The 24,981-nt window shown below is 42.6% G+C and overlaps 1 protein-coding gene across 4 annotated transcripts in view; it reads left to right on the top strand.

Moving 5' to 3' along the window:
- Positions 1–206: 206 nt before the first annotated feature.
- Positions 207–24,981, top strand: part of NAALAD2 (N-acetylated alpha-linked acidic dipeptidase 2) — a 204,324-nt gene continuing 179,549 nt past the window's right edge. The window contains exons 1-2 of one of the 4 annotated variants that reach the window (XM_075592544.1): positions 207–345; positions 19,886–20,000. In XM_075592544.1, the coding sequence (XP_075448659.1) occupies positions 19,916–20,000 (85 nt within the window). In that variant the 5' untranslated portion in view covers positions 207–345; positions 19,886–19,915. Of the gene's footprint in view, positions 346–15,701; positions 15,790–19,252; positions 19,276–19,885; positions 20,001–24,981 lie in introns of those variants that run through there. The other 3 variants (XM_075592542.1, XM_075592545.1, XM_075592543.1) reach the window with 3 other exon arrangements.

Below are 24,981 nucleotides of genomic sequence, written 5' to 3'. Positions count from 1 at the left end.
GCTTGCTTTTAAAGATACTACTTTTTGAGTTTATACTTCATACCTTGAAGTTATCTTGTGACATCATCACGACAGCACTAGCATGCTTTGGCATTGAGCAGTCGGTTACACTGTGACATCTACAGTAAGTAAAGCCCATGCTTACCAAACTGGTCTGCTTTCAACAAACACCACAGTCCCTTCAGCACAGTGCTGCTCAGTTTCACAGTCGGTACAGCACATGTTGTTTTTACTTTGAAGCTGTTACGTTACAGAACAGTGAGGAACAGACGAATAGAGAAAAAAAAGCAAAGTTGAGAGTTAAACTACAAGTGTGAAGAGTGATATGAACTCAGAAATCTAGAGGTATGTTACAATTTATTTTATATTCCACCTCAACAAAAAAATAAATGATTAATTTTTTTTCTTTACTTGTAGTTTTGTGTTATGAAATAGCCACATGGCTGAGCCTCAATGCTTCCTATAAACATCCATTAGCGCTTCTGAGAATTATGACTGTTACCATTCGTGTTTAGACCAATTGGTTATTTATAAGTTTTCAGTATTAAAAAGAAACAATGGTGGGTATTCACAAAAAGCTTAGAACTGGCTAGATCAGTGTTAACTGTCATTGACTTGAATGCGGGTAATGTGCACTGAACTACAATACCCATAATGGGAGCATTGTGAAGCCGCTCCTCCCCCCATTGTTTCTTAAACACGCTATTGATTTTTTTTTTTTTTTTATCATTTACTGTATGTTCAGTTTTTTTACGGTCAATTTTATCAGACGATCAGATATAATACTAATGTAAATCCTACTTAATGTTAAATGTCAGGTTTTTTTTTTTTTCTTGTATAGTTTATGTAGCACTCTACAGACACATTTTGCAGGCACAGTCCCTGCCCCGTGCAGCTTACAATCTATGTTTTTGGTGCTTGAGGCACAGGGAGATAAAGTGACTTGCCCAAGGTCAGAAGGAGCCGACACCGGGAATTAAACCAGGTTCTCTTATAGGTATCCCTTTAAAAGTGCAACAAAACATTTTTACCAATGAAAGTAACATTTTCACGTAAAATGCTTCTTGTATATCAATCAGTCCAATTGTTTTTTTGTTTTTAGAATTAATTGTTGTTTGCCCATATCTCTTTAAATGAATTATGCTGCTGTAATGACCTAAATAAAACAACTCCGGGTGGATATTTTCCCTGGTCTAGGACATTTGGTCAGGGCCATTCCGCTGTGACCAAATGACCGTCGGCCTTTTGCTGCTACTCACCCGCCGCCAGGATGCTCGGCTGCTTCACTAAGGTTAGTCCCTATGTTTAACCCTTGCCCTAAAACCTCCTACCCTAATCCCTCACCCTAAAACCCCCTACCCGAAGATTTTACCCTAAAACCACTAACCCCCTACCCTAACCACTAAAACCACTTAAATTAACCCCTTACCCAAACTACTACAACCCCTTAAATGAACCCCCCACCCTCATCGCTAAAAACCCTTAAATTAACCCCCTAACCAGTAGTAAAACTTATCTTAGAAGTGGCTGGCGGTGGAGGTTCCAGTGGCGGAACGCCGGAGGTCATTTGGTCGCGGTGAAATGTCCCATTCCGCTAGAGTGAAAAGATGGGGGAGGTGAGAGGAAGTGACATAGGGAGGGTAACGAGTGATGGGGGGGGAAGAAGTGACATTGGTGGGGGGGAAGAAATTGACAAGAGGGTTGGAGCGTGATGTTGGGAAGAGACCGTGATATTGGGGGTGGAGACTGACATTGGGGGCAGAAAGCGGTGTGAGGGGCAGAGAGTGTGGTGTTGGTGAGAAATGGATGTGTGAGGGAGATATAGGATCCACAGGAGTTAACTGTATATCAGAGGCTTCCTTTCTCCTATTGGTACTGTCTCCTCTTTTAAAGCAAACCCCAGGTGTCAGAGGAAAAGGGTTCAGCAGGAGACAGGGCCCTCTACAGTTAACCCAAATGAAAGGCAGAAACAAGGTGTTTTATTTGTGCCTCAGATCCAGGCCCATAGATCTGAGCTGCTTGCGGTTTGAGTTGGGGTGGAGAGTTTCAGATTTTGCTTCCCTGAATTTCCCAACCCTAAACAACGAAAGACTGGATGAACAATTGCCTTCTGCATATTCATTAGTTTATCGTGTTAACCCCTTCTGCTGCAAATGGTGTCCCATGTGTTTGAATATTAGCAATATCAACTGCTATAACAGGTACTGTATGAGAACTGTCGATGTTTGCAAATGCACATAGATAAGAGTAAACACGGGCACTTGGATAATGAGTAGTTTATTGCCTAACAGCATAGAATATGATCATAAGCGAAAATCAAATCGTAGACTCTGCTAGGGGAAGTCCCAAGCAGGCTTTATATACACTTTTCATATTGATAGTCTAACATTAGTTAATAGGCAGATTATGATGACGTGACGCATACATTCGGTGATTACGCAGGCTACTCCATATTCTAAGCCTATCATTTTAAAGGTCACTAAACATTAGTAACAACTGCTTAAAAACAACTTTGTACAACAACAAAGTATGTCAGGGTACATCAAAACAACAACAACAAAGCACGTCAGGGTACATCTTATCGCTATACTTCTGTGCAACAATAGAATGTCTAATTCTTATTTGTATCAGTATAGTTCTGGGCATTGAGCCATAAGCACAAAGTGAAAATCTACTGTCAGCGAAACTCATCCTTTCATACAAACACGCATTCTTTCTCACAGAACTGGATTTTGAGATATGAAATGACAGACAAAATGGATTCTACACACTGTCAGCAACCTCATCCAGAGACCCCCCAGTCCATTTCATCAATGTCATCCATTTCAATAATATGTTAATTTCAACAATATTAGATCAACAGAACTGTCTCATTACAATTAACATACACATTTGTTCTTTGTGCCTCTGGTGGTTAGGGTTGCCAGCTGGCTTCTCCAAAAATACTGGACACAATGGTGACAGCTGTGATGTGCTCGACACACACACATACACACCTCACCGCTCCATGCTGTTTCTGTCTCTCCTTGGCCCAGGCTCCTGACTCCTCCTCCTGATTGGCTGCATTACCCAGCAGCAGGCAATCTGGAAGGAGGAAGCTGCCCAGCCCCCTAGCAACAGCCCAGTTCTCTCCCTGATCGAGGACATCCCGCGACCGCCCAAGTTGGTCAGGTCACTGTCCAGAGACGTAAAACCGGCACACATACATGTCCAATGTTACCTCAATTTTTTTTTACTGGACAGAGTATCAAAATACATGACAGTCCAGTTCAATACTGGACATCTGGCAACCCTATGACTGGTGGTAATTATCATGTGTCTGTAATCGGGTAATGCCTTAGACACATATTTAGAGACAGAGGGTAAGCAGCATTGCAGGAGTTGGCATTATTGCGTACTTTAAAGTGTCCCTCTTCTAATCCAGCTACATGTGGAATTAATTACCCATAGAGACTGTGATGGCAGATAGAATAGATTTGTTCAAAAAAAAAGGTTGGACATCTTTTTAGAAAGGGAGTGTATACAGGGATATACCAAATAAGTAGACATGGGAAGGATGTTGATCCAGGGAGTAATCTGATTGCCAATTATTGGAGTCAGGAAGGAATTTATTTTTCCCCTCATGAGGGGGTGATATTTCATTATGATTTTTTGTTTGCCTTCCTCTGGATCAATATACTATAAGTACAGATATAGGATCTGTCTAAATTTAGCATAGGTTCAAGTTAATAGACGCATGTCAATTTTCAACCTCATCTACTATGTAACTATGTAGTATGTAACATTTTAAGTGGCATATACTGTACCAATAGAGTTATACAGGCAGGTCAACAGGAGTTGAACAGAAGTACAAATACAAGAACTCCAGCACAGGCTTTGCCTTTGGCTAAAAGGCAAATCCTGCATGCTACAGTTTAACTGATAAACACAAGACCAGTAATACTGTACGATTGCCAAGTCTTCCTCTCTATCCTGCACTACCATCACATTCCTGACGCAAATTTCTCTACATCCTCACTTTTATAATAATGTCACTCAAAATGCTTCATAATTACAGTATTACACGCGGGGCGCAGCACGGTACATACAGTCACGGCCGCCTTTAACCTCCTGCGGCCGTTTCCCTGCAATTTTTCAAATTGCGGGCAGACGCGGGCCGTTTTCGGACGTTTTGGGCGCCGCGGGCGCTTTCAATGTTAAGCACCATTAGCGCTGTCTCGTCAAGGCGGCTGACGCGCGGAAAACTCTGTGACAAACGGAGAACATCCCTGCATTTTTACGGGTATGTAGGAGGTTAAAAGGGGCCGCGGCTGTAGGATATTTACAAACACAGTTCTTTTCCAGATGAGCTTACATTCTATGTTTTTAGGCCCTGAGGCACAGGATGATAAAGTGACTTTTTTCCAAGGTCAGAAGGAGCTGACACAGGTAGTTGAACCACGTTTCCCTGATTCAAACTCTGTCATTGTATGGATATCTTTAAAAACAAAAAAACAGGCACACTCCTGGTGTAATATAGTTACACAATATAATGGGGTTGGACAAATAATAGTGTACACTCACAAATGTGGCTAGTATTCAGGCAGTTTTTGAGATAATCTCAAGCTCTGTCTCGGCAAGGTGCACCACGCAGCTGCTTCAGTGCTATCCGGCGTTCTCCGCTGACCGCAACCGGATGTAAGATACGTAGATCGTGTCACCTCCAAATCGGCTCCTCCGGCAACAGCAATCCTCCAGAGTGTTTCCCGACACACGCTGGTACTTGCTGTTTCTTGCCTCTGCTTGAACAGTATAACAATATAAACTGAAATAAAGGGTAATCCGGGGCTACAGCGTGGTGCTAATGATAAAATCTTTAATGGGCACAAGACAACATGATGCAGACAAAAATAAAACCTACTCTTACGCGTTTCACGCTGTACACAGCGCTTCGTCAGAGTACTCTCTGCCTAAATTTTCTGCCTAAAATAATATTCATTGAATCCTAAATTCTGTCCAAAAAAATCAACACGAAAATCAAACTAAAATAGGTAATTTTACGTAATTGGTTATGTTTACCCCCATGCCCCCAAAATATGACATTGCATTAAAAAAAAATTGCTTCTATCACCAATAACATTAAAAAATAACTTGTTGGCAATATAAACTGAAATAGTAATATATATTTTTGGTTACATTTAAATAAAGTATGCAAACTGTTAATGGTGTCCAAAGATGTAACTTCTTCATAGCTAATCTGCTAACTGTACATTATGTACCTGTACATTTAATATTTGGACAAATGATGTAGCTAAATATATGTGAACAGCCACGTGGGGCAGGTGGATGGAAAGCACAGCTCCCCTCGCCCTCCTTATCTCCCTCCCCCTCCCATTTACTTTATCATCCTCCTTGCAAGGATCAGTTGTTCTAATGTCTTCACGTAGTGGTCTCTGATCTCAAGGGACACGACCAGGTCACATTCTATATACTGTACATGGGTCATTAAGTAAGAAGAACTCCTTTTCTACACCCACACTTGAATATATTTCTACAATGTGTACCTACTGTAGTCCCACATGTCTGTTCACACAAACAACTATTAACAGTTCATCAATAACTTCAACACTTGGAAGTTTTTTTTTTTGTTGTTCTCAACCCTGTTCTTTACCTGGTAGCACTGGTCATGAACTTGTGTTCTTTTTCTATCTAGCTAAATATATGTTTTGAAAACATTCTTAGCTACAGAAGTTTTAAAGACTACTAAAAATATCATTCTCATTCTGTAATGTTATCCTCTTCTCTCATCCTCCATCTCCCCTCTCCCCTTCCTTCTAACTCTCCCTTCTTTCTTCTCTCCACTTCGCTCTCACCTTCTCTCTTCTCACTCTCCCCTCTACTCCCTCCCTCTGCCCTCTCTTCTACCTTCTTGTTCTCTCCTCTCTTCTCCCTCTCCCATCTCCCATCTTTTCTGCCTCTCACCTCTTTTCCTTTCCTGTCTGTTTGCCCTCTCCCCTCTTTCTCCTCTCCTTCTCTCTCCCCCTTCTCTTCTCTCTCCCCTCTCTATCCCTCCACCTCTCTTCTGCCTGCACTCCTCTTCCTCTCCCTTCTCTTCCCCTCTATTCCACTCGCTACCCTTCTCTTTTCTCCCCTCTACTCTCTCTGCCTCACCACTCTCTCCCTCCTCTCTTCCCTCTCCATTCTCTCTCACACACACCCACCCGCACAAATACCTACCCACACACACACTTTTGGACAACCACTTAACCGACACACCTTATCACTAACCCCTTAGGCTGCGTCCACGGTGCCGCTTAGTGCGTTGAGTTCAATTAATGGCAATGTGTCTGGTCACGCTCACGTGGTGCGGGCACTAGGCGCTTGCCGAGACAGATGAAATAGATTTCTAGGCATGCTGAAGGGTCACATGACCTTCAGCAACCTATCAGTGCCAGTCACTGCTCGACCCCCCCCCCCCCCCCGCTTGCGCTTGAAAAAATATGCAGGACAGCCGAGTGCTCATGCTCGGAGAGTTGGTGACATCAACTTCTCTCTTCTCTCCTCAGGTAATATCCCATATCTGAATCCTGTCTGCTTCAACTCTTAATTGAATTAAGTGTTGCCACCTATGCAGGGAACACCCTGTGTAGAAAACCATCTGTTTCAATGTGCCTCAGATGTGCTAATTAGGCAGGCAGAACCAAACTGTCAGGTGACTTTTTAGGCCCATATAAACCCAGTCTGAACAGCTAGTCTGCCTGCAGCCCATGTCCAAGTGGCCCATTATAAGTTTCAGGACTACTGAACAACTGAAGTTTAAAAGGAAGTTCAAAAGAAGTGAAGTGGACACCCCCATCTGCCCCTGATTCCCGCATTTGTACTACGCTGGAAAGGAGGATATCATCTATACTTGACTGCATCATTACTGCTGTGATGCTGCCTCAACCATTTATATTCCCTGTGACTTCACTTCTTCTCAAATTATGCACTTCTTTTTACCAGCCTCAGTATGTCTCTAACTATTCATATATCTCCATCTCTCCTTCCTTTGCCCCTTCTCAGTTCACATGAACTCCTTTCTTAACTGCGTCCTCTGACACGACACAGCTATATCCCCTGCATTAAAAAACACCCCTACAAATCATCCTCACACATCCTCTTTCTATCCATGCTTCTCCTCCTTGCTTATGGGGATATCTCTCCCAATCCTGGTCCCTGCCTTATTCCTATATGCGCTCGTCCTCGCCTGCCAATTGCAACCTCTATTCCTTCTGGTGTCAACCCCTCCAACCTCATACCCATCCCCTGCCACCCTCCCTCCTCTCTCCCTTTCTCCTGTGCCCTTTGGAATGTTCGCTCCCTTTCTAACAAATTCCTCTCTGTACATGACTTTTCTCTCTCTCACTCTCTGCTCCTATTTGCTATAACTGAGACCTGGCTCTCTGTCTGACTCTGCTCTGCTCGTATGGTGGCCTTTCCTTCTCCCACACTCCGCGCACTGATGGCAGGGGTGGAGGCATGGGGCTCCTGCTCTCCTCTGCCGTTACCGAACCCTTACTATTTCTCCATCTCTTGCTTTTCCCTGATTTTGAGGCTCACACTTTCCAGATCTTCTCTCCTCTCCCTGTCCATGTGTCGGTCATCTATCGCCACCTACCTCTACTCATCCCACTTCTGCCTTTCTCTCTCACTTTGAATCCTGGTTCTCTTTCTTTCTCTCCTCAGACTCCCCTGTTCTTCTCTTTGGGGACTTCAACTGCACATTGATTACACCTCTCTCCCTTGGGATTCCCGCTTTCTCTCTCTAACATATTCTTTTGGCCTTCAACAGTGGACTGCAGCCAGCACCCACAAGCATGACCACTACTTAGACCTGGTTTTCACTAAAAACTTCTCTCTGATTTCTCCATTTCCCCTTTTCTTCTCTCTGACCATCACCTCATCTCATTCTCTATCTCGCTTCTCCCCTTCTCCACCTCCATCTACCCCCCGGTTCTGCAGAAACCTGCGCTCTATTCACTTATCTGACTTTGAGTCCACCATAAGCATCTCCCTCTCCTCTCTCAGCTTTGCTACAGACCCTGACAACCTGGTCAGGAACTACAACTCTGCCTTGTCCTCCTCTCTTAATCTACATGCCCCACTTTCTCTCTGCCGCCCTTTTAACCCTAGACCCTGGCTAAATTCCCACATGCGCATTCTGCGTTCCTCCACTCGTTCCTCTGAACGCCTCTAGAGGAAATCTCATACTCTCGCAGACTTCCTTCACTACAAATTTATGCTATCCTGTTTCAACTCTGCCCTCTCGCAAGCCAAACAAGCCTACTTTTCTTCACTAATCAACATGCACAAGTCTAACCAACGCCGACTGTTCTCTGTCTTTGATACTCTACTCAAACCACCCTCAGCTGCCTCTCCTTCCTCCTTCCTCCATCTCCGCACAGGACTTTGCTGACTATTTTAAGGAAAAGGTGGAATCCATACGTCAGAACATCCCCTCTGTTTCTTCCTAACTCTCCTCCTGCCTTCCTTGACTCTTTTTCCACTGTCTCAGAGGAGGATGTGTCGCTGTTGATCGCCTCTTCTCCCTCTACCACTTGCCCCCTTGACCCAATTCCCTCCCATCTCCTAAAACCTCTTGCTCCTACTATAATCCCTATGCTCACACACATTTTTAACTCCTCCCTCTGCTCTGGAACCTTTCCATCCTCCTTCAAACATGCAACAGTCTTACTCAAAAACAGCAAGCTTGACCCTACCTGTCTTTCTAACTATCGACCTGTCTCCCTCCTGCCTTTTGCCTCTAAACTCCTTGAACGTCTTGTATTCTCTCGCTTGCTCCATTTTCTCAACACCTATTCTCTCCTAGACCCTCTACAATCTGGCTTCCGCACTGCTCACTCCACGGAAACAGCCCTCACTAAAATAACTGACGACCTCCATGCTGCCAAAGACAGAGGTCATTACACTCTGCTCATATTACTCGACCTCTCTGCAGCAATTGACACCGTGGACCAACCTCTTCTTCACATTCTCCATACTCTTGGTATTCGGAACAAAGCTCTATCCTGGATCTCATCCTACCTCTCCCATCGTACTTCAGTGTCTCTTCTGCTTACACCTCCTCCTTCTCTATTGATCTCCCTGTGGGGGTACCCCAGGGCTCTGTCCTGGGACCTCTTCTATTTTCTCTGTACACACTCTCTCTAGGTGACCTAATAACATCTTTAGGGTTTAATTATCACCTCTATGCTGACGACACACAAATATACTTTTCAATACCCGACCTTACACCTGCTGTACAAACCAAAGTTTCTGAATGTCTCTCTGATATATCATCCTGGATGGCCCTCCGCCGCCTTAAACTCAACATGGCTAAAACAGAGCTCCTCATACTTCCTCCCAAACCTGGCCCTACTACCTCCTTCCACATTACTGTTGGAACTACGATCATTCACCCAGTAGCCCAAGCACGCTGCCTAGGGGTCACACTTGACTCCTCTCTCACATTCGCCCCTCACATTCAAAACATTTCTAAAACTTGTCGCTTTTTCCTCCGCAATATAACAAAGATTCGCCCTGTCTTCTGTTGCTCGACTGCTAAAACTCTGACTCAGGCCCTCATTCTCTCCCGTCTTGATTACTGTAACCTCCTGCTGTCCGGCCTTCCTGCCTCTCACCTGTCTCCCCTACAATCTATCCTAAACGCTGCTGCCAGAATCAGTCTTTCCTAGATCTGTCTCAGCATCTCCCCTCATGAAATCCCTCTCCTGGCTTCCGATCAAATCCCGCATCTCACACTCAATTCTTCTCCTCATTTTAAAGCTTTACACTCTTCTGCCCCTCCTTACATCTCAGCCCTAATTTCTCGTTATGCACCATCCAGACTCTTGCGTTCTTCTCAAGGATGTCTTCTTTCTACCCCCTTTGTATCTAAAGCCCTCTCCCGCCTTAAACCTTTTTCACTGACTGCCCCACACCTCTGGAATGCCCTTCCCCTCAGTACCCGACTAGCACCCTCTCTATCCACCTTTAAGACCCACCTTAAGACACACTTGCTTAAAGAAGCATAAGAATAGCACTGTGGATATTCTGAACACATGATACATAAAGCTTGGCCCCCTGCAGATGCACTTACCAGAACTCCCTCCTACTGTCTCTGTATGTTCTCCCTACCTACCAATTAGACTGTAAGCTCCTCGGGGCAGGGACTCCTCTTCCTTAATGTTACTTTTATGTCTAAAGCACTTATTCCCATGATCTGTTATTTATATTATCTGTTATTTATTTGGTTACCACATGTATTACTACTGTGAAGCGCTATGTACATTAATGGCGCTATATAAATAAAGACATACAATACAATGAGCGCACGCAGCGGCAGCCTGGCCGCAGCCTTATGGCCAGAGGAGTATGTGAGCGGCAGTCCCTGCTTATCTCCTTTGCAAAACTAGGACATTAGTAACGTTGTCAGGACACCAGGACAGCTCTTTAAAAACTAACCCTCCCCCTCTCATCCTGTCCCTTCTCCATGTATTTATTTCCCCCCTCCAACTCTTACACCCTCACCTCTCCCCCTCCCTCTCTTACACCTTCACCTCTCCCCCCTCCCTCTCTTACACGCTCACCTCTCCCCCCTCCCTCTCTTACACCCTCACCTCTCCCCCTCCCTCTCTTACACACTCACCTCTCCCTCCCCCTCTCTTACACGCTCACCTCTCCCTCCCCCTCTCTTACACGCTCACCTCTCCCCCTCCCTCTCTTACACCCTCACCTCTCCCCCTCCCTCTCTTACACCCTCACCTCTCCCCCTCCCTCTATTACACCCTCACCTCTCCCCCTCCCTCTATTACACCCTCACCTCTCCCCCTCCCTCTATTACAACCTCACCTCTCCCCCTCCCTCTATTACTCCCCGTCCCTCTCTTACTCCCCCTTCCCCTTTTTTATTGTCCATACAAATGAAGTGATGCCCATCTATTTAATGCACACCCCAACAATGCCTTTCTTTGAAAAGCAACACCATCCATTATTTACACTCAGAAAACATAAATATTTAAATCTGTTATCTTTTATGGTGAAGCATAACAATGAAGGGAAACAAATACTACATGCGGTATAAAGAGACATGCTTAATGCTTCATTTATGATAAAGTTATCAAAATAATTCTGCAGTATAACTGTCCCTTTTAAATGATTGTTTTTCTCTAAATTGAAGTACAGTGCCACTACTGAAAAGGCAATTGAGCCAATCTTTAAAAGTGCAATCCCTTATGGCTGACAGAATAACCTTTCACAAATTATTTTACAATCAAATTGACCATCTTGAATTTATCTATCCATACAAAAAGTAAAGATTTATTTTCTTTTATCTGGAAATTGGGTACAAATGACATGTCTTAGTGTCCTCTGCATGGGGGAAGTATTTTGCAATTACAGTAAGTTTTTTCTTTACTTTTATCCCACCCTTTGTATTGTCTGGGAGCCAGGGAAAGATAGCAGGTGAGGGAGCCTCTGGTTTTTGCTGAACACTGCAGTCAGACAAGGGAGTAGCCAGAGGAAATTAAACCCCTCCCAAGACTTGCCTCACCGTGTGTACAAACTAACTTTAAAAAGGCTTTAAAAATAGTCAGACATCAGATTTGGGTATAATTCCTCAAACGTGAGATAGGAGGGACTCCTCTTCTAATGTTTTTCATTCATGATAATGAGATGACTACCAAGGTCACACATGGACAATCTCAGGCAGATCTGTTCGCACTGCAATCTAGGATTATTTATTACCCAGAATACAAAGAGATCCATCTAAAAATATACTGGCTCAACCTGTTTCTGTAACATTGAGCAATTTGTAGGAATGAACCAAGGTGAAACTGGTTAGACCCTTTTTAGCATACAATAGAGCATTGAAGTGAAAGAGAAAACAACATTTTTGTTTCACAGCTAAGAGTGACGGGTTATGTATTAAAGTCCCCTGTCTGCATATTTTGAGCAAAATCATTGTACCATATTTATCATAGAATATAGTCCTATAGGAAACAATTATATATTTTTTGGCTGTAGTAAATACATTGCAATGTTTGGTTCCAGTTTTGGAGACTTTAATACATAGGGGGTCATGCACTAAGCAGTGATAAGTGGGTTTTCTGGGTGCTATGCACAAAGCAGTGATAAGTGCTTTTAAGTGAGATACATGCCTTTATAGCGTGATCCTGCCTGTTGTGAGATTCACAAAGCAGTGATAACACTGCAGTATCGGGCTATAATGGCATTTTTTCCCACTTAAAAGCACTTATCACTGCTTTGTGAATCTCATAGCAGACAGTAACACGCTATAAAGGCATTTATTTCACTTAAAAGACTTATCACTGTTTTGTGAATCTCACAGCAGGCAATATCACGCTATAATGGCTTTTTATCTCACTTAAAAGCACTTATCACTGCTTAGTGCATGACCCCCATAGTCCCCTCAGTATCCTGGCTCCACTTTAATGATATAGTGGAAAATTCGTGTTTCCCCAAGCACACTTATTCCACGAGAATAGAAAATAAAGTAATGCCAGTTCTCCTGCTCAGAAAGGCCTTCCTGAGTGGCCCAATAAATTAGTATGACAAAAAATCATTTATTAGCCAGAAACCCGCCTAATCGGTTGTAGCATGTGACCTTTATCAAGGTGACGGCTACAATGAAGAGAGACACAACAAGCATTTAAATACCTTCCTAATAAACCCCCCATGACATTTCAGGTGCACTCCCCAAAAACCCTTCCTGAATTAAAAACTCCTCTGCACATGTCTGTAACACGGTGACCAACGTGATGACGTAAGATTTTACTAGGCAAAGGATAAACAAGCTGCTTGCTAACAAGCTCCGAGCTGTGTGCAGACTAAAAAGATGATGGCAGAGGCTCACAGATCTTATAAGCTAACAGACACGTACAATCCACACAGAATGACAAACATATAACCCCCAATATCAAAGAATCAATCCCAAGGGATAAAATACATCCCAACATTTCTAAAAAAGTGGGTAATGTCATTATAATTGTGATCTACATTTATATATGGATTAATGAACCACAATATGGTCCAAACAAAACTGTTAAGCCCAAGATTGGAAAGTAAGCACGGTATCCATTAAAATGATCTCAAAAGATAAAGGAGAAAAGAACTAGAAGTGGAAAAACAAAGCAAATACACTTCACATGTTGAAAGGCTCTAGTGAAACTTGTATAAATAAAGAGTTATGAATGCAATCGAGGTACCTGTCCTTTGTATCGTCTTTCAGAGGAATCCACTAGTCTGATTAAGTTTATTTGGAAAAATAATGGGTTCAGAGATTCTTTTAGGCTTGAGGGTAGCAATATCTCTGCCAAGGTGTGATATATATAGCCACGTCTCCCAAAGCGGTCACGTAAATCGGTGACTGCTAGACCCGATTTCTCAGTGCTGCCTGTAATTCGCGAGACCCTCTCATTTTGCGAGTAAGGGAAGAGACTGAATCATACAAGGATGATGGCTCTCAGCATGTAGGATAGGGTTGTGCCCCCCTCTATATCCTTCATTGTTCACTTGTAATATACAGTCATGTGAAATAGAAAGTACACCCTCTTTGAATTCCATGGTTTTACATATCAGGACATAATAACAATCATCTGTTCCTTAGCAGGTCTAAAAATTAGGTAAATACAATCTCAGATGAACAACACATGACATATTACACCGTGTCATGATTTATTTAACAAAAATAAAGCCAAAATGGAAAAGCTATGTGTGAAAAACTAAGTACACCCTTAATGCTTCCATAGGAATAAGATGCTAAGTAGCAGACAGGTGCTGCTAATCAAATGCCCTCTAATAATTGATCATCAGCAAGTGTGAACACCTCTATAAAAGCCGAAGTTTTAGTAGTTTGCTGGTCTGGAGCATTCAGGTGTGTTAACACAATGCCAAGGAGTAAAGACATCAGCAATGATCTTAGGGAAGCAATTGTTGCTGCCCATCAATCTGGGATGGGTTATAAGGCCATTTCCAAACAATTTAAAGTCCATCATTCTACAGTGAGAAAGATTATTCAACAGTGGAAAACATTCAAGACCGTTGCCAATCTTCCCAGGAGTGGATGTCCCAGCAAATTCACCCCACGGTCAGACTGTACAATGCTCAGAGAAATTGCAAAATACCCAAGAGTTACATCCCAGACTCTACTGGCCTCAGTTAGCATGTTAAATGTTAAAGTTCATGACAGTACAATTAGAAAAAGACTGAACAAGTATGGTTTGTTTGAAGGGGTTGCCAGGAGAAAGCCTCTTCTCTCTAAAAAGAGCATGGCAGCACGGCTTAGGTTTGCAAAGTTGCATCTGAACAAACCACAAGACTTCTGGAACAATGTCCTTTGGACAGACGAGACCAAAGTGGAGATGTTTGGCCATAATGCAGAGCGCCACGTTTGGTGAAAACCAAACACAGCATATCAGCACAAAGATCTCATACCAACTGTCAAGCACAGTGGTGGAGGGGTGATGATGTGGGCTTGTTTTGCAGTCACAGGACATGGGAACCTTGCAGTCATTGAGTCGACCATGAACTCCTCTGTATACCAAAGTATTCTAGAGTCAAATGTGAGGCCATCTGTACGACAGCTAAAGCTTGGCCGAAATTGGGTCATGCAACAAGACAATGATCCCAAGCACACCAGAAAATCTACAACAGAATGGCTGAAAAAGAAAAGAATCAAGGTACTGCAATGGCCCAGTCAAAGTCCAGACCTCAACCCGATTGAAATGCTGTTGCGGGACCTTAAGAGAGCTGTGCATAAACAAATGCCTGCAAACCTCAATGAACTGAAGCAACGTTGTAAAGAAGAGTGGGCCAAAATTCCTCCACAACGATGTGAGAGACTGATAAAGTCATACAGAAAACGATTACTTCAAGTTATTGCTGCAAAAGGTGGTTCTACAAGCTATTGAATCATACGGTGTACTTAGTTTTTCACACATAGATTCTCAATTTTAGCTTTATTTTTGTTAAATAAATCATGACACAGTGTAATATGTCATGTGTTGTTGTTCATCTGAGGTTGTATTTAACTTATTTTAAGACCTGCTAAGGAACAGATGATTGTTATTATGTCCTGATATGTAAAACCATGGAATTCAGAGGGTGTACTTTCTTTTTCACATGACTGTATGTTCACTGCATATATAATACTGTATACACAGCTTTAGCTGTCAAGTTAGCTTTACACAGCAATATAGCAAGCTCAAAAGCCAATCCCACTAATATGTATATGTACTGTATGTCTTTTCTATAGATTTACTGCAGCATAGCAGAACTCGGCATTCTTGTCATTGCACAGAAAAACTAAATGTTTATTTTGAAAATAATTACTTGCATGCAAAAATAGTAAGAATGGCAATGATGACGTTCCAAATTATGATATTCTTAAGAATCGTTGCACATAGTTGCTTTCTGTTGGTATCCTCTCCAGATATTAACACGTCTTTCTCTTCATGATGTTATCATTCTCTCCTCCTGGTCTCCTTTCTTGTCTCTCAGCCTCCCGTTCTCTAAGCCTAACTGCTGTCAATTTATCTAGATAAAACCACCCCGTCAGCTATCTTAACTAAATATTATTCTTGTTCAGCTAGTCTTAGCTGATTGGAGGGTGGCAACCTCCTACCTAATTGAAGCTCACTCCCTCCCACATTTTAATGGTTAAAAGCTCACTCCATGGCATCTCCCACTATCAGGGGAACTTGCTTGCTTGCAGTGTGATTGTGACAAATCTATTACAGAGTGCTTTTCCTGGTAAGGTACAGGTTAATAAAACCTTCAATCAGACTTAGAACTTTTGCAACTAATTTTGACAGATTTATTATAAATCATTCTTCCTGGCAATGCACAGGTTATTAAGAATCTATATTAGTGTTAGGGACCCTTGAACGTGGTCTGCCGTGCGTTTGGCTCAAGGGCTTACAACAATTTGGCCAAAATGTTAAACTAAAAGACCATTTTATTTATTAGTTATTTATACATGTATATTTAGGCACTGTACCGTGTATAAGTTTTTCAGGATGTGCACTGAGCTTTGTCTGTGTTTTATGTTATGTCTCTGGTTTTAAATATATATATTGCCATGCTCAGTAGCACTCCTCTGTGAAACTTATACGCTTATATATATATGTTGTGGTTATTTGGGGGGTTCAATATGAGCTTGTAGGTGTTCTGTATGTTAAATATTATCCTAACTGTCATTATCCACTGATGTCATAATATCTCCTTGTGAACATATAAGGGACTTCAAATTCTTGTCTGAAATGGTTACTTCAGCATATCATCAGTGGTTAAATGGCAACTGTCTGTCACAGCCTCTTCTCTCAGCTAGGACCTACAGTTGTCAATAATCACTCAGTGTCAATAAAGTAGTTTAAGCAACTTAAAACCATAGTATGACCTTTTGTGTCAATTCTGCTTGTTAGAATAGATTAACAACACCTCTTTTACTTAAAATACTTCACATGTAATTGAATATAGGAAGAACTTTCAAACTCATTCCAATGTTAAAACACATCTCTTTTATCTTTGTAAGACATCATTTCAACTATTGCCCTGTAAGCATTCATTCATATGTTTGAATATTGTAAGAAAAATAAAATTTCTTACTATGTATATATGTGTGTTACTGGGATAGTGGCCTAATGTATACAACAAAAGGCAAAGAAGCCCCAATGTGACACATGATTTCATGCATTTCTATCTGTCTGTTCTCTGTTTGTTCTTCTTGTTGACGTGGTTGCAGGCATGACATTGTTTGGCCAAAGGATTACACTAAATGACCCATACTTATGAGAAGAACAAACAGAGAAAAAACACACAGCAATGTACTAAATAATGTATCATATTGGATGGAGCATTGGGGGCTTCGTCTTTTGTTGGTCACTGTGATAGTTCCATTGGGCCCAGAAGGCTTTTTATTGTCCCTGAACTGTTTGTGCTAATGACTGTCACCTTTTATCTTCCTCATACGCAAAGCTGTACATACTGTAAGTTACTTGCACAACTGTCACAGCCGGCAGGAACATCACCCTCTCAAACGTTTTCTCTCACTCCTATTAAGGAGTCTATTTTTTGGGGGGGTGGGGGTGTGAAACATTTTCAAAGTTTTGAACCAGGCAAAATGTGACCGTTTTGTCACAAAGGTTTGCAAGCATTAAAAGTCAATATGCAGGGTTACCTGACACTTAATATACTGCCATTTTCGCTAAATTCTTCTAAAATTGGTGACATTCTGTACAAAATGGGGAAATTGGTGCAATATTGCTAATTTTGTAACATTTCTGCACAGACATTTGTATACCGCTACTTATTTTCACCATAATTACAGACCCAACACTTCAGTTGGTCTATATAGATGTATCCAATATTAATGCAACCCATGGCGCACTACAAAGCTACATACACAATGCACCAGAGGTAGAAGTGTTTTGAATCGGTCACATGGCAGGAAGGGGCAGAGTTATTGCGCTATTTCCCCCGTGGGAACACACCGTGAGTTGCAATAACGTCGGCTGCATCTGTATATGAAAAATAGACCTTGGTGGCATCTACTGCTTCAAAATAAATGAATCAATGGGTTGGGTGATATGTTCAGTTAAAGGTGCTAAATTGTGATCTAATTACCTCATTTAATTTGCTGTATAATAGGGATGTGTTTAACCTGTGCTTAACCTTACAATGTGGCAAGTAAATGTATTTTTCTATATTGTTTTCTATTACAATGGGGACTCTTCAGAGACTATGGGAGGGATTGTTACCCTTGTTTACTCCAACTCACTAAAGATAAGTTAATCTGATTTGTTCAATCCTCCTGCATATCAAATTAACCAACTAAAAAGGGGGAGGGGAATATGGGGATAAGGGTAGTAAAATCGACTCTAAACTTCAGATTAAAATGTTTTAAAACATTGTCAGGGATATATATAAACATTTTTTAAAGAGTAGGATATATCAAAGAGCAATAACACAAATCTATACGCTTGAACAAGTACGCTTTAGCGATTGCATGCACAAGATGTATCATTAGGACATTCTGAGATTTGTCTTTAAACTTGATTCACAAAGTTTCTTAAATGTAGCCTTTTTGACAAATGTAATGTACAGTAGCTAAACATTTCGGCCATTTTGCTACTTTAGCAACATTTTGAAATAAAGGGCAGTATAAGGGGGTCATTTGCACTGTTTGTTTTACGCTTGGACGATTTTATTTGCAAAGTTTGAATTTTGTAAAAAAAAAACAACAAAAAAACAGAGAGAGACCAGTTCACGTGATTGTGAATTTCAAAAACAACAAATTATCACATCTCTATTTGCAGGATTATTGTTTTGTGCTTAAAAATAAAATGTTGTGTAGTTGAGGAATACAGGCCAGACTCATTCCAATGGTCAAAGTAGTTTAGGGACAAATTGCTTTGAACCCTATTTTAGAAAGATGTATATATTTACACTAGCAAAAAGGGGAGAAGGCTTTCTACAACAAACACCCTTTCTTTAAAAAAAAAAACCCGAGAGAACCGTGGAACTGTATGCCTGTCAATAAATCGTGGCACCCTGGTTTGCAAATCAAGTAGCTGTGCCCCCTGGTACCATCATATTTTGACCACTGCCCAGGCCCGCAAACAGGAGTTTGGCGGCAGCGGCGGAGGGCTATGCAGGGCTTCTCTTCAGACAGACTTACAGGTACATAACATCTACTGAACCTCTCCCCGTGCAAATCATCCTGTCAACACCCACCTCCTAAGCACTTGTCAGCACCCTCCTCCATCCCCGCTAAACAACCTGTCAACATCTCCTGTCCCCTAGCTCCGCAGCCCTGGACTAAGGTAAAGCTGTTGGCGGACCTTCCAGTTACTAGTGTAGGGATCGACAACCTATCAAGGAAGGGGAGCCTTTTTTTTTGGGGTGGGGGGGTGGTTTCTTTGACCAAAATATTTCGAGAATCGCAACACATTCATGAATATGACTATACCCCCAAAACTGTATACATTTACTGTACACAGGCGGACACTATCCTCTCTCACTCCTCCCCTCCCTCCCCTCTCTTTTCTCCCCCCTCCCCCCACTCTCACTTCTTCTCCCCCCTCCCGCCCATCCACACTAATTTCTCTCCCCCACACACACACTCTCAATTCAAGAATTTGGGGTGCCGGTTAGTTCTTCTCTGGCCCCGTGTTGGTCAAGTGACCACTTGGGCAGATGCAAAATTTGGGCCCAACTTCTGTCACTCTACGCCGACAAGGTAAACGGGCAGGGGAGAGAGGGATTGGCTGCAGAGTAAGACCCCCATTTACTCAAGAGCAGCATCTGGCTCGTGAGCTGCGGGTTGCAGACCCCTGGGCTAGTACACAGTCTGTCTGGTAATATACATCTTTAGTCCTTTGGTATTTCTCCCACAGGGAACATGCAGAACAGGGCTCATCAACTGGCAGCCCATGGCCCAAATGTAGCCAGCAAAGGGCCTTTGGGCTCTGCTCCTGCTGATTTCATACTATTTCCTTGGGCAGTTAAGTGCAGTTTTTCACACATTGAACCTCACTTGTAAAAGTTACGGTAATGTACGTAAATATGGTACCGATGTTATAGATGCTTGCAAAATGATGAAATGTAATACCTGCTAAGTCTATAAATGTATCTAAAATGAAATTGCAATAAGCTTGTGGCCCTTGTATGTTTTCTGTTAAGTTTCCTTTGGAGAACTAGATAAGACAAGAGCCCTAATGGAGCCAATACAAAAGAACTAAAAACAAGTGATGCCAGTAGATGGCGTGATGAGTCAATTCTTTTAGCCTGAAAGAAAAGTTTAAGCAGCACTTCCTTTACCAAATAGTTACATGGATTTGTGTTTCAAGCAAGGACACTACATTTGCAGAAGCGCAAACATGGCCAGGAAAAAGGGTATGAAGCGGACTTGTTTGGTGTTGTCCCTGTCACTGGCTGTATTCTTTCTCCTGGGGCTCCTTGTAGGTAAGTTTACATCACTGCTTAGTGACCCTGCATGTATTCTTTTCACCATCGTGGCTTTAGAAAAGTTCAACTCGAGTTTTCTGCATGACATATAGTCATATTATGCTGTAGGTCTGTCCAAAGAATTTTGCATCCTGGGTTGTAAAAGTGTTTTCTACTGTATGTTTTGGCTATGAGACAGAGTAGAAGAAACTTTTAATATAAAATATTAGGTTCATGTTTAAATTTGTAAATAAGTGTTATTCCTCATCCTTGCAGCATTTTTTATTTTAACCTGCAAAGTGCCATTTAAAAGTAGTCGTACTCTGCTTGAATGCACAGGGGCACAATTGTTTTGGACAAGGGACAATGCTTATTGGGGCAAGTTATAAAAGTCTCCCATATTGCAAAACTGGTTTAAAAAAAAAGTAGTGCAGCTTTTTGCAGTTCTATATTAAAGTCTTCCAGAACCACGGCAACAATCAGGAATAAAATCAGTTCTTTTATTTTGGTAGAGACTATATACCTGGAGAGTAAGGTGTATAAAGCTCTGGTTAAGCATTATTTAAACAACAGGAGGATAAACAGAGACTTGGTCAGCCTAACCCCTGCCCAACCCCTAACATGCAGCCTAAACCGCACTGCCCTGTTCCTCATTAACCTGGGAGACAATCATTGCTGGCAAAATACAGGTCAGGAGGTTATAGAGCTGTTGGGTAAATAGACACTTCCTTTTATTTAATGAAATGTTTTGGTGACATTAGTTTGACCTATTTTCACAGCCAACATGCTTTGATAAATAGTAATTAGCAACCACTGATAACCTGCTCTTTAAAATATCTTTAATTCAACATCGTAGTCTGTTGAAGGCTTTTATTGTTTGATAATTAGGTTTGCAAAGATATTCTTCAGTCATTCTGAAGCAATGGTAAAGCAGCAGCGTAGAATAATGATTTGCGATCACTTACCAACAGTGCAGTTTTTCCAGAATTGTGGTATCTTGTATTGGAACAGTAGAAATAGTTACTGCACCAAGCCCCATCTGATACTGTATGTCTGAAAGCCTGGAGCAACTTGTATATTATTATTACTCATTATCTTGCAGTTTTACCATATGGGTACAGTCCATTTTCTGTCTAACCCGAAAAAAATACTATTCAAACATTTTATTCATTTAACGGTTTCACCTGAATTTTGTATCTCTAGTACATAAAAAATAAATCATTTTATTAGGCTAAAAAAATACATTGCTTTGGATATATTGTATTTTATGTTAATAATAGAGCACAGCAAAAGACACATACCCAAAGCTATATTCAATGTGCCAAAATAATACTTCAATGTTAGTATTTTCATGAGTAAGGGTAATTTTGTTTAACCCTTTGGCCAAAGCATTATAAGCCTGCAGCCACATCACGGCATGACCAGTATGCAGGTCCTTATGTATAATCAGCCTCTTGGCTTCCCCTAGCTTCCGGGTTGCGTGGTGGGAGTAGCATAATGGCGTCACACACCAACGTATGTTTTGCGTCCAATGATGCTTCTTCAAGGTGCAAGGCACCTTGAAAAAGCGTAATTGAACACGAAACGTACATTGGTGTGTGACGCCATTATGCTACGCCCACCACGCAACCCGGAAGCTAAGGGGAGCTAAGAGGCTGATTCACAAACTGGCAGCATTATGCATGCTTACCCTAAGCATGGCAAGGAAGTTCAATATTAAACATGCTCTAATAGGGACATGAGAGCTGCTAGTTCTGTTATTACTAAGTATACAACATTGAATTGCTATATTCGGGACATTGTGTACACTGCGGTTCATCAGACCCGGCGGTAGTTCTGCGTCCTGTTTATCAGCAATTTCGTGCATCTGCCCACAAGCAGACGCAGCAAAACTAGGTGGAGATAATGTAAGAGGCTTATTCACAAACTGGCAGCATTATGCATGCTTAAAGCATAGCAAGGCAGTAAGGGCTGGGACCCGCTGCGCCCGGCGGCGCGGGCGGCCGCGTGAGCGTTCCCCACCAGCATAGGAATCCTTCTGAGCCGGTCTCAAACCCCCCTCGCTGCACGGCTCACTACGCGCTGTGATGCGTCAGCCGCCAGGGGATGCAAGAAAATTGTGATCCCGAGCGGTGACGCGTCACGTGGTGCGCTGATGAGCCTATCAGCGGCGAGAGTGGGAGCTGTCAGACAGCTTCCTACACAAGATAGGGGGTGGTGTGTGTGTGTGTGTGTGTGTCTGTGTGTGTGTATCAGCGTGTGTGAGGAGGGCATTTGTGTGTTCCAGCAGCCCGCAGCAGCTCCCTCCTGCAGCCCAGGAGACCGAGCCCGTGGAGGGAGGGGGGTGTAGCTGGTCCCTCCGCTCAAACCATGACCCCACCCCTCCCACTCCCGGCTCCCTACAGACCGCATATCGCGGTCTGTGCCTGTCAGCGCGCCGCCTGTCTGCAGTGCGGGCGCGCTGACTGAGGGAGCGGGGCCTTAGCCTAATTTTCTTGTGTCCCCTAGCGGCTGACGCGCCACAGCGTGTAGTGCTCTGTGCCGCCAGGGGGGACCGGGACCGGCTCGCGAGGATTCCCCTGCTGGTGGGGAACTCGCGACATGGCCGCCCGCGCCAACGAGCGCAGCGGGACCGAGGCCTTAGGTATAAAACGTACTCTAATAGGGACATGAGAGCTGCCAGCTATGTTATAACTAAACATACAACGTTGAACCGATATATTGTATGTTCCGCGGGTTAACAGACTCGATAGTAGTTTTGACTCCTGCTTACTAGCAAGTTTGTGCATTTTTCTGCACGCTAACCCAAAGCTGAAGCAGCTTGACTAGTTGTGTGTGAACGATATACACTTCACCCCCTTTTGGTGCGACATACTTTTATCATCTGTATATATTTCTAGTATTGGTAATACTGCTATCATACGCACACGGTTAACAGAACGCACGTATCTACATAGTGTGTACTCCATTATTTAACCAACTAACTACCTAGTACCTCCGCTTGACAAGAGTTAAATGTGGCGGACTTCGGAATACATATCCTAACATTTGACCAGTTCGGGAAAGCTGTATACCTATATATTTTTATTGTCACTCTTATATTAAGAGTTTTTATATACGTACGTAGTACGAGTGCGATTTGGTTATCTCTATAGTGATAATCTGCTGGCCTCATATGCTCAACATTACACGGCAAAGCTTATACACCGAGCTCTGGGCATTATACTCATTAGACCGGGAATATGTATTTCTTCTAATCACTTATAGGCAGCCTCAGGCTGACCAACAAATCTAACCAATTCTGCCATATAGTGAACCATATGGGTACAATTGCCTCTACCAAGCTATACCATAGGCTTTTGTCCACTGAGCTCAATTGTGTAACAGCACTCTCATATGGACTATCTTTTATGTGTCTCTTATTGTTAGTTGAGTTTTCACAAATGTATTTTAACATTATTGATACTATTAAAGGTTACATTTTAATAAATACACCATGCACACTTTAACTTAGAGAGCTATAATAGGGGCCCTTCCTTTACTTATTCTTCTAAGGTGTGGTCTCCACCAAAATAAACCCCAATATATCCCCCCAAAATTGTCATTTATTTTTCACCGATTTCCAACCGTAGTTGTCGTAATTGTAGCCCTACTTGTCCGGCTCTTAAGGAGTTTACATCAGTTGACTATACATAGCTTTGCTCAATCTCTCATACCTTGTCAGGGTTCTGGATCCGTGCAGGCTGAGCGTAGATATGCTGATGTAATAAAGATGGGCACCAGGAACTTTTATAGTACAAACAGGAGCTTTATTAAGAACTCTTGATAATGCCCTTCACAGTTAGATACACTTCACCCTATTCACAGTTCTGATTTATTTAGTGTTTGTACTAGTTGCTTCTTCCCTAGGTAGCCTCATCTTAATTCTCTAGGGAGGTGCAGTACTGAGGCTTATTTCTCTTTGGTTTAGCAGAATTGTCCCTCTTCTGTATAGCATTTGATGTGTCCCGTTACTAGTGAGCCCCTAGTGGGCATTGGCCAATGTTCTATTTACTTGTGATCAATATCCCGGTACTGTACACTGATTGCCGCCTCAGTGCAGACTGGGTCTGAGTTGGCCACGGACCCTCCAATTGGGTCCATCCGACTGCCCTAAAGCACAGGCTTCCTTGTATCTGAATAAATTAGTTCATCTTGGTCATTGCTATGGGCGCTATCTGGGTAGGGCACTTTCCCTAACTATAAAGCAACAAACCGCGACCGATAAATCCTAATATACATATCTATGCACAGGAACATATTTACATTTTTAACAATGAGGCTCCTCCAAGTGTTACTCAGTGGGCATGGCCTCTTTTCTGCCAGGTCATTCTACACCACGTGAGGGGAGAGGGGAGTTACTCTGCGTGAGTCAACGCAGTTAACCCGTAAAGGCCATTAACCCCTTCAGTCAATCACACCTGCAACTTCAAAGCTGCATCTGGTGCGCTGACTGCAGTGATTGACGAGTCGCAACACAATGAGGCAGACAATGCAATGCTATGAAATGTCCTTATGGGGTTAATATAGTCTATAAAATGTTTATCCGTGTTTGAAGTGGCTTTTTAGATATATTCTTTTCCGGACATGGTTTGGCTTTAGTGGATTATTTATGGCATGGGTGCGCAATCTTTTTCACCTGTGCCCCACCACCCTCTCCTTACCTTGGCTCTGGCGGTCTGACATCACGATGTCACGTTACCATGGCAATGCGGCATCATTTCATGACGCGTCACCAGAAGCCATCTGAGCCAAGATAAGTGAAGTTACAGAGGCTTTCACCGCTCCCCGTGCATTTAATTTAAATGCCTTTGGGAAGCGCGTGGGGCCTCTGAAGCAGCCGCACCGCACCCTCTGTAGAGAATCTCGGGCCTGCCCCCCAGTTTGCACACTCCTGATTTATGGTATGGAATAAGGATGTTTTTATATTTTATTAATCAATAAAATATTATTGTTTATA

The sequence above is a fragment of the Ascaphus truei genome, chromosome 3 (assembly GCF_040206685.1).
Source record: "Ascaphus truei isolate aAscTru1 chromosome 3, aAscTru1.hap1, whole genome shotgun sequence".
In the NCBI taxonomy this organism is placed as follows: Eukaryota; Metazoa; Chordata; class Amphibia; order Anura; family Ascaphidae; genus Ascaphus; species Ascaphus truei.
Note: the sequence above shows the minus strand (reverse complement) of the source record. Positions and strands in the feature narration are given on the sequence as shown.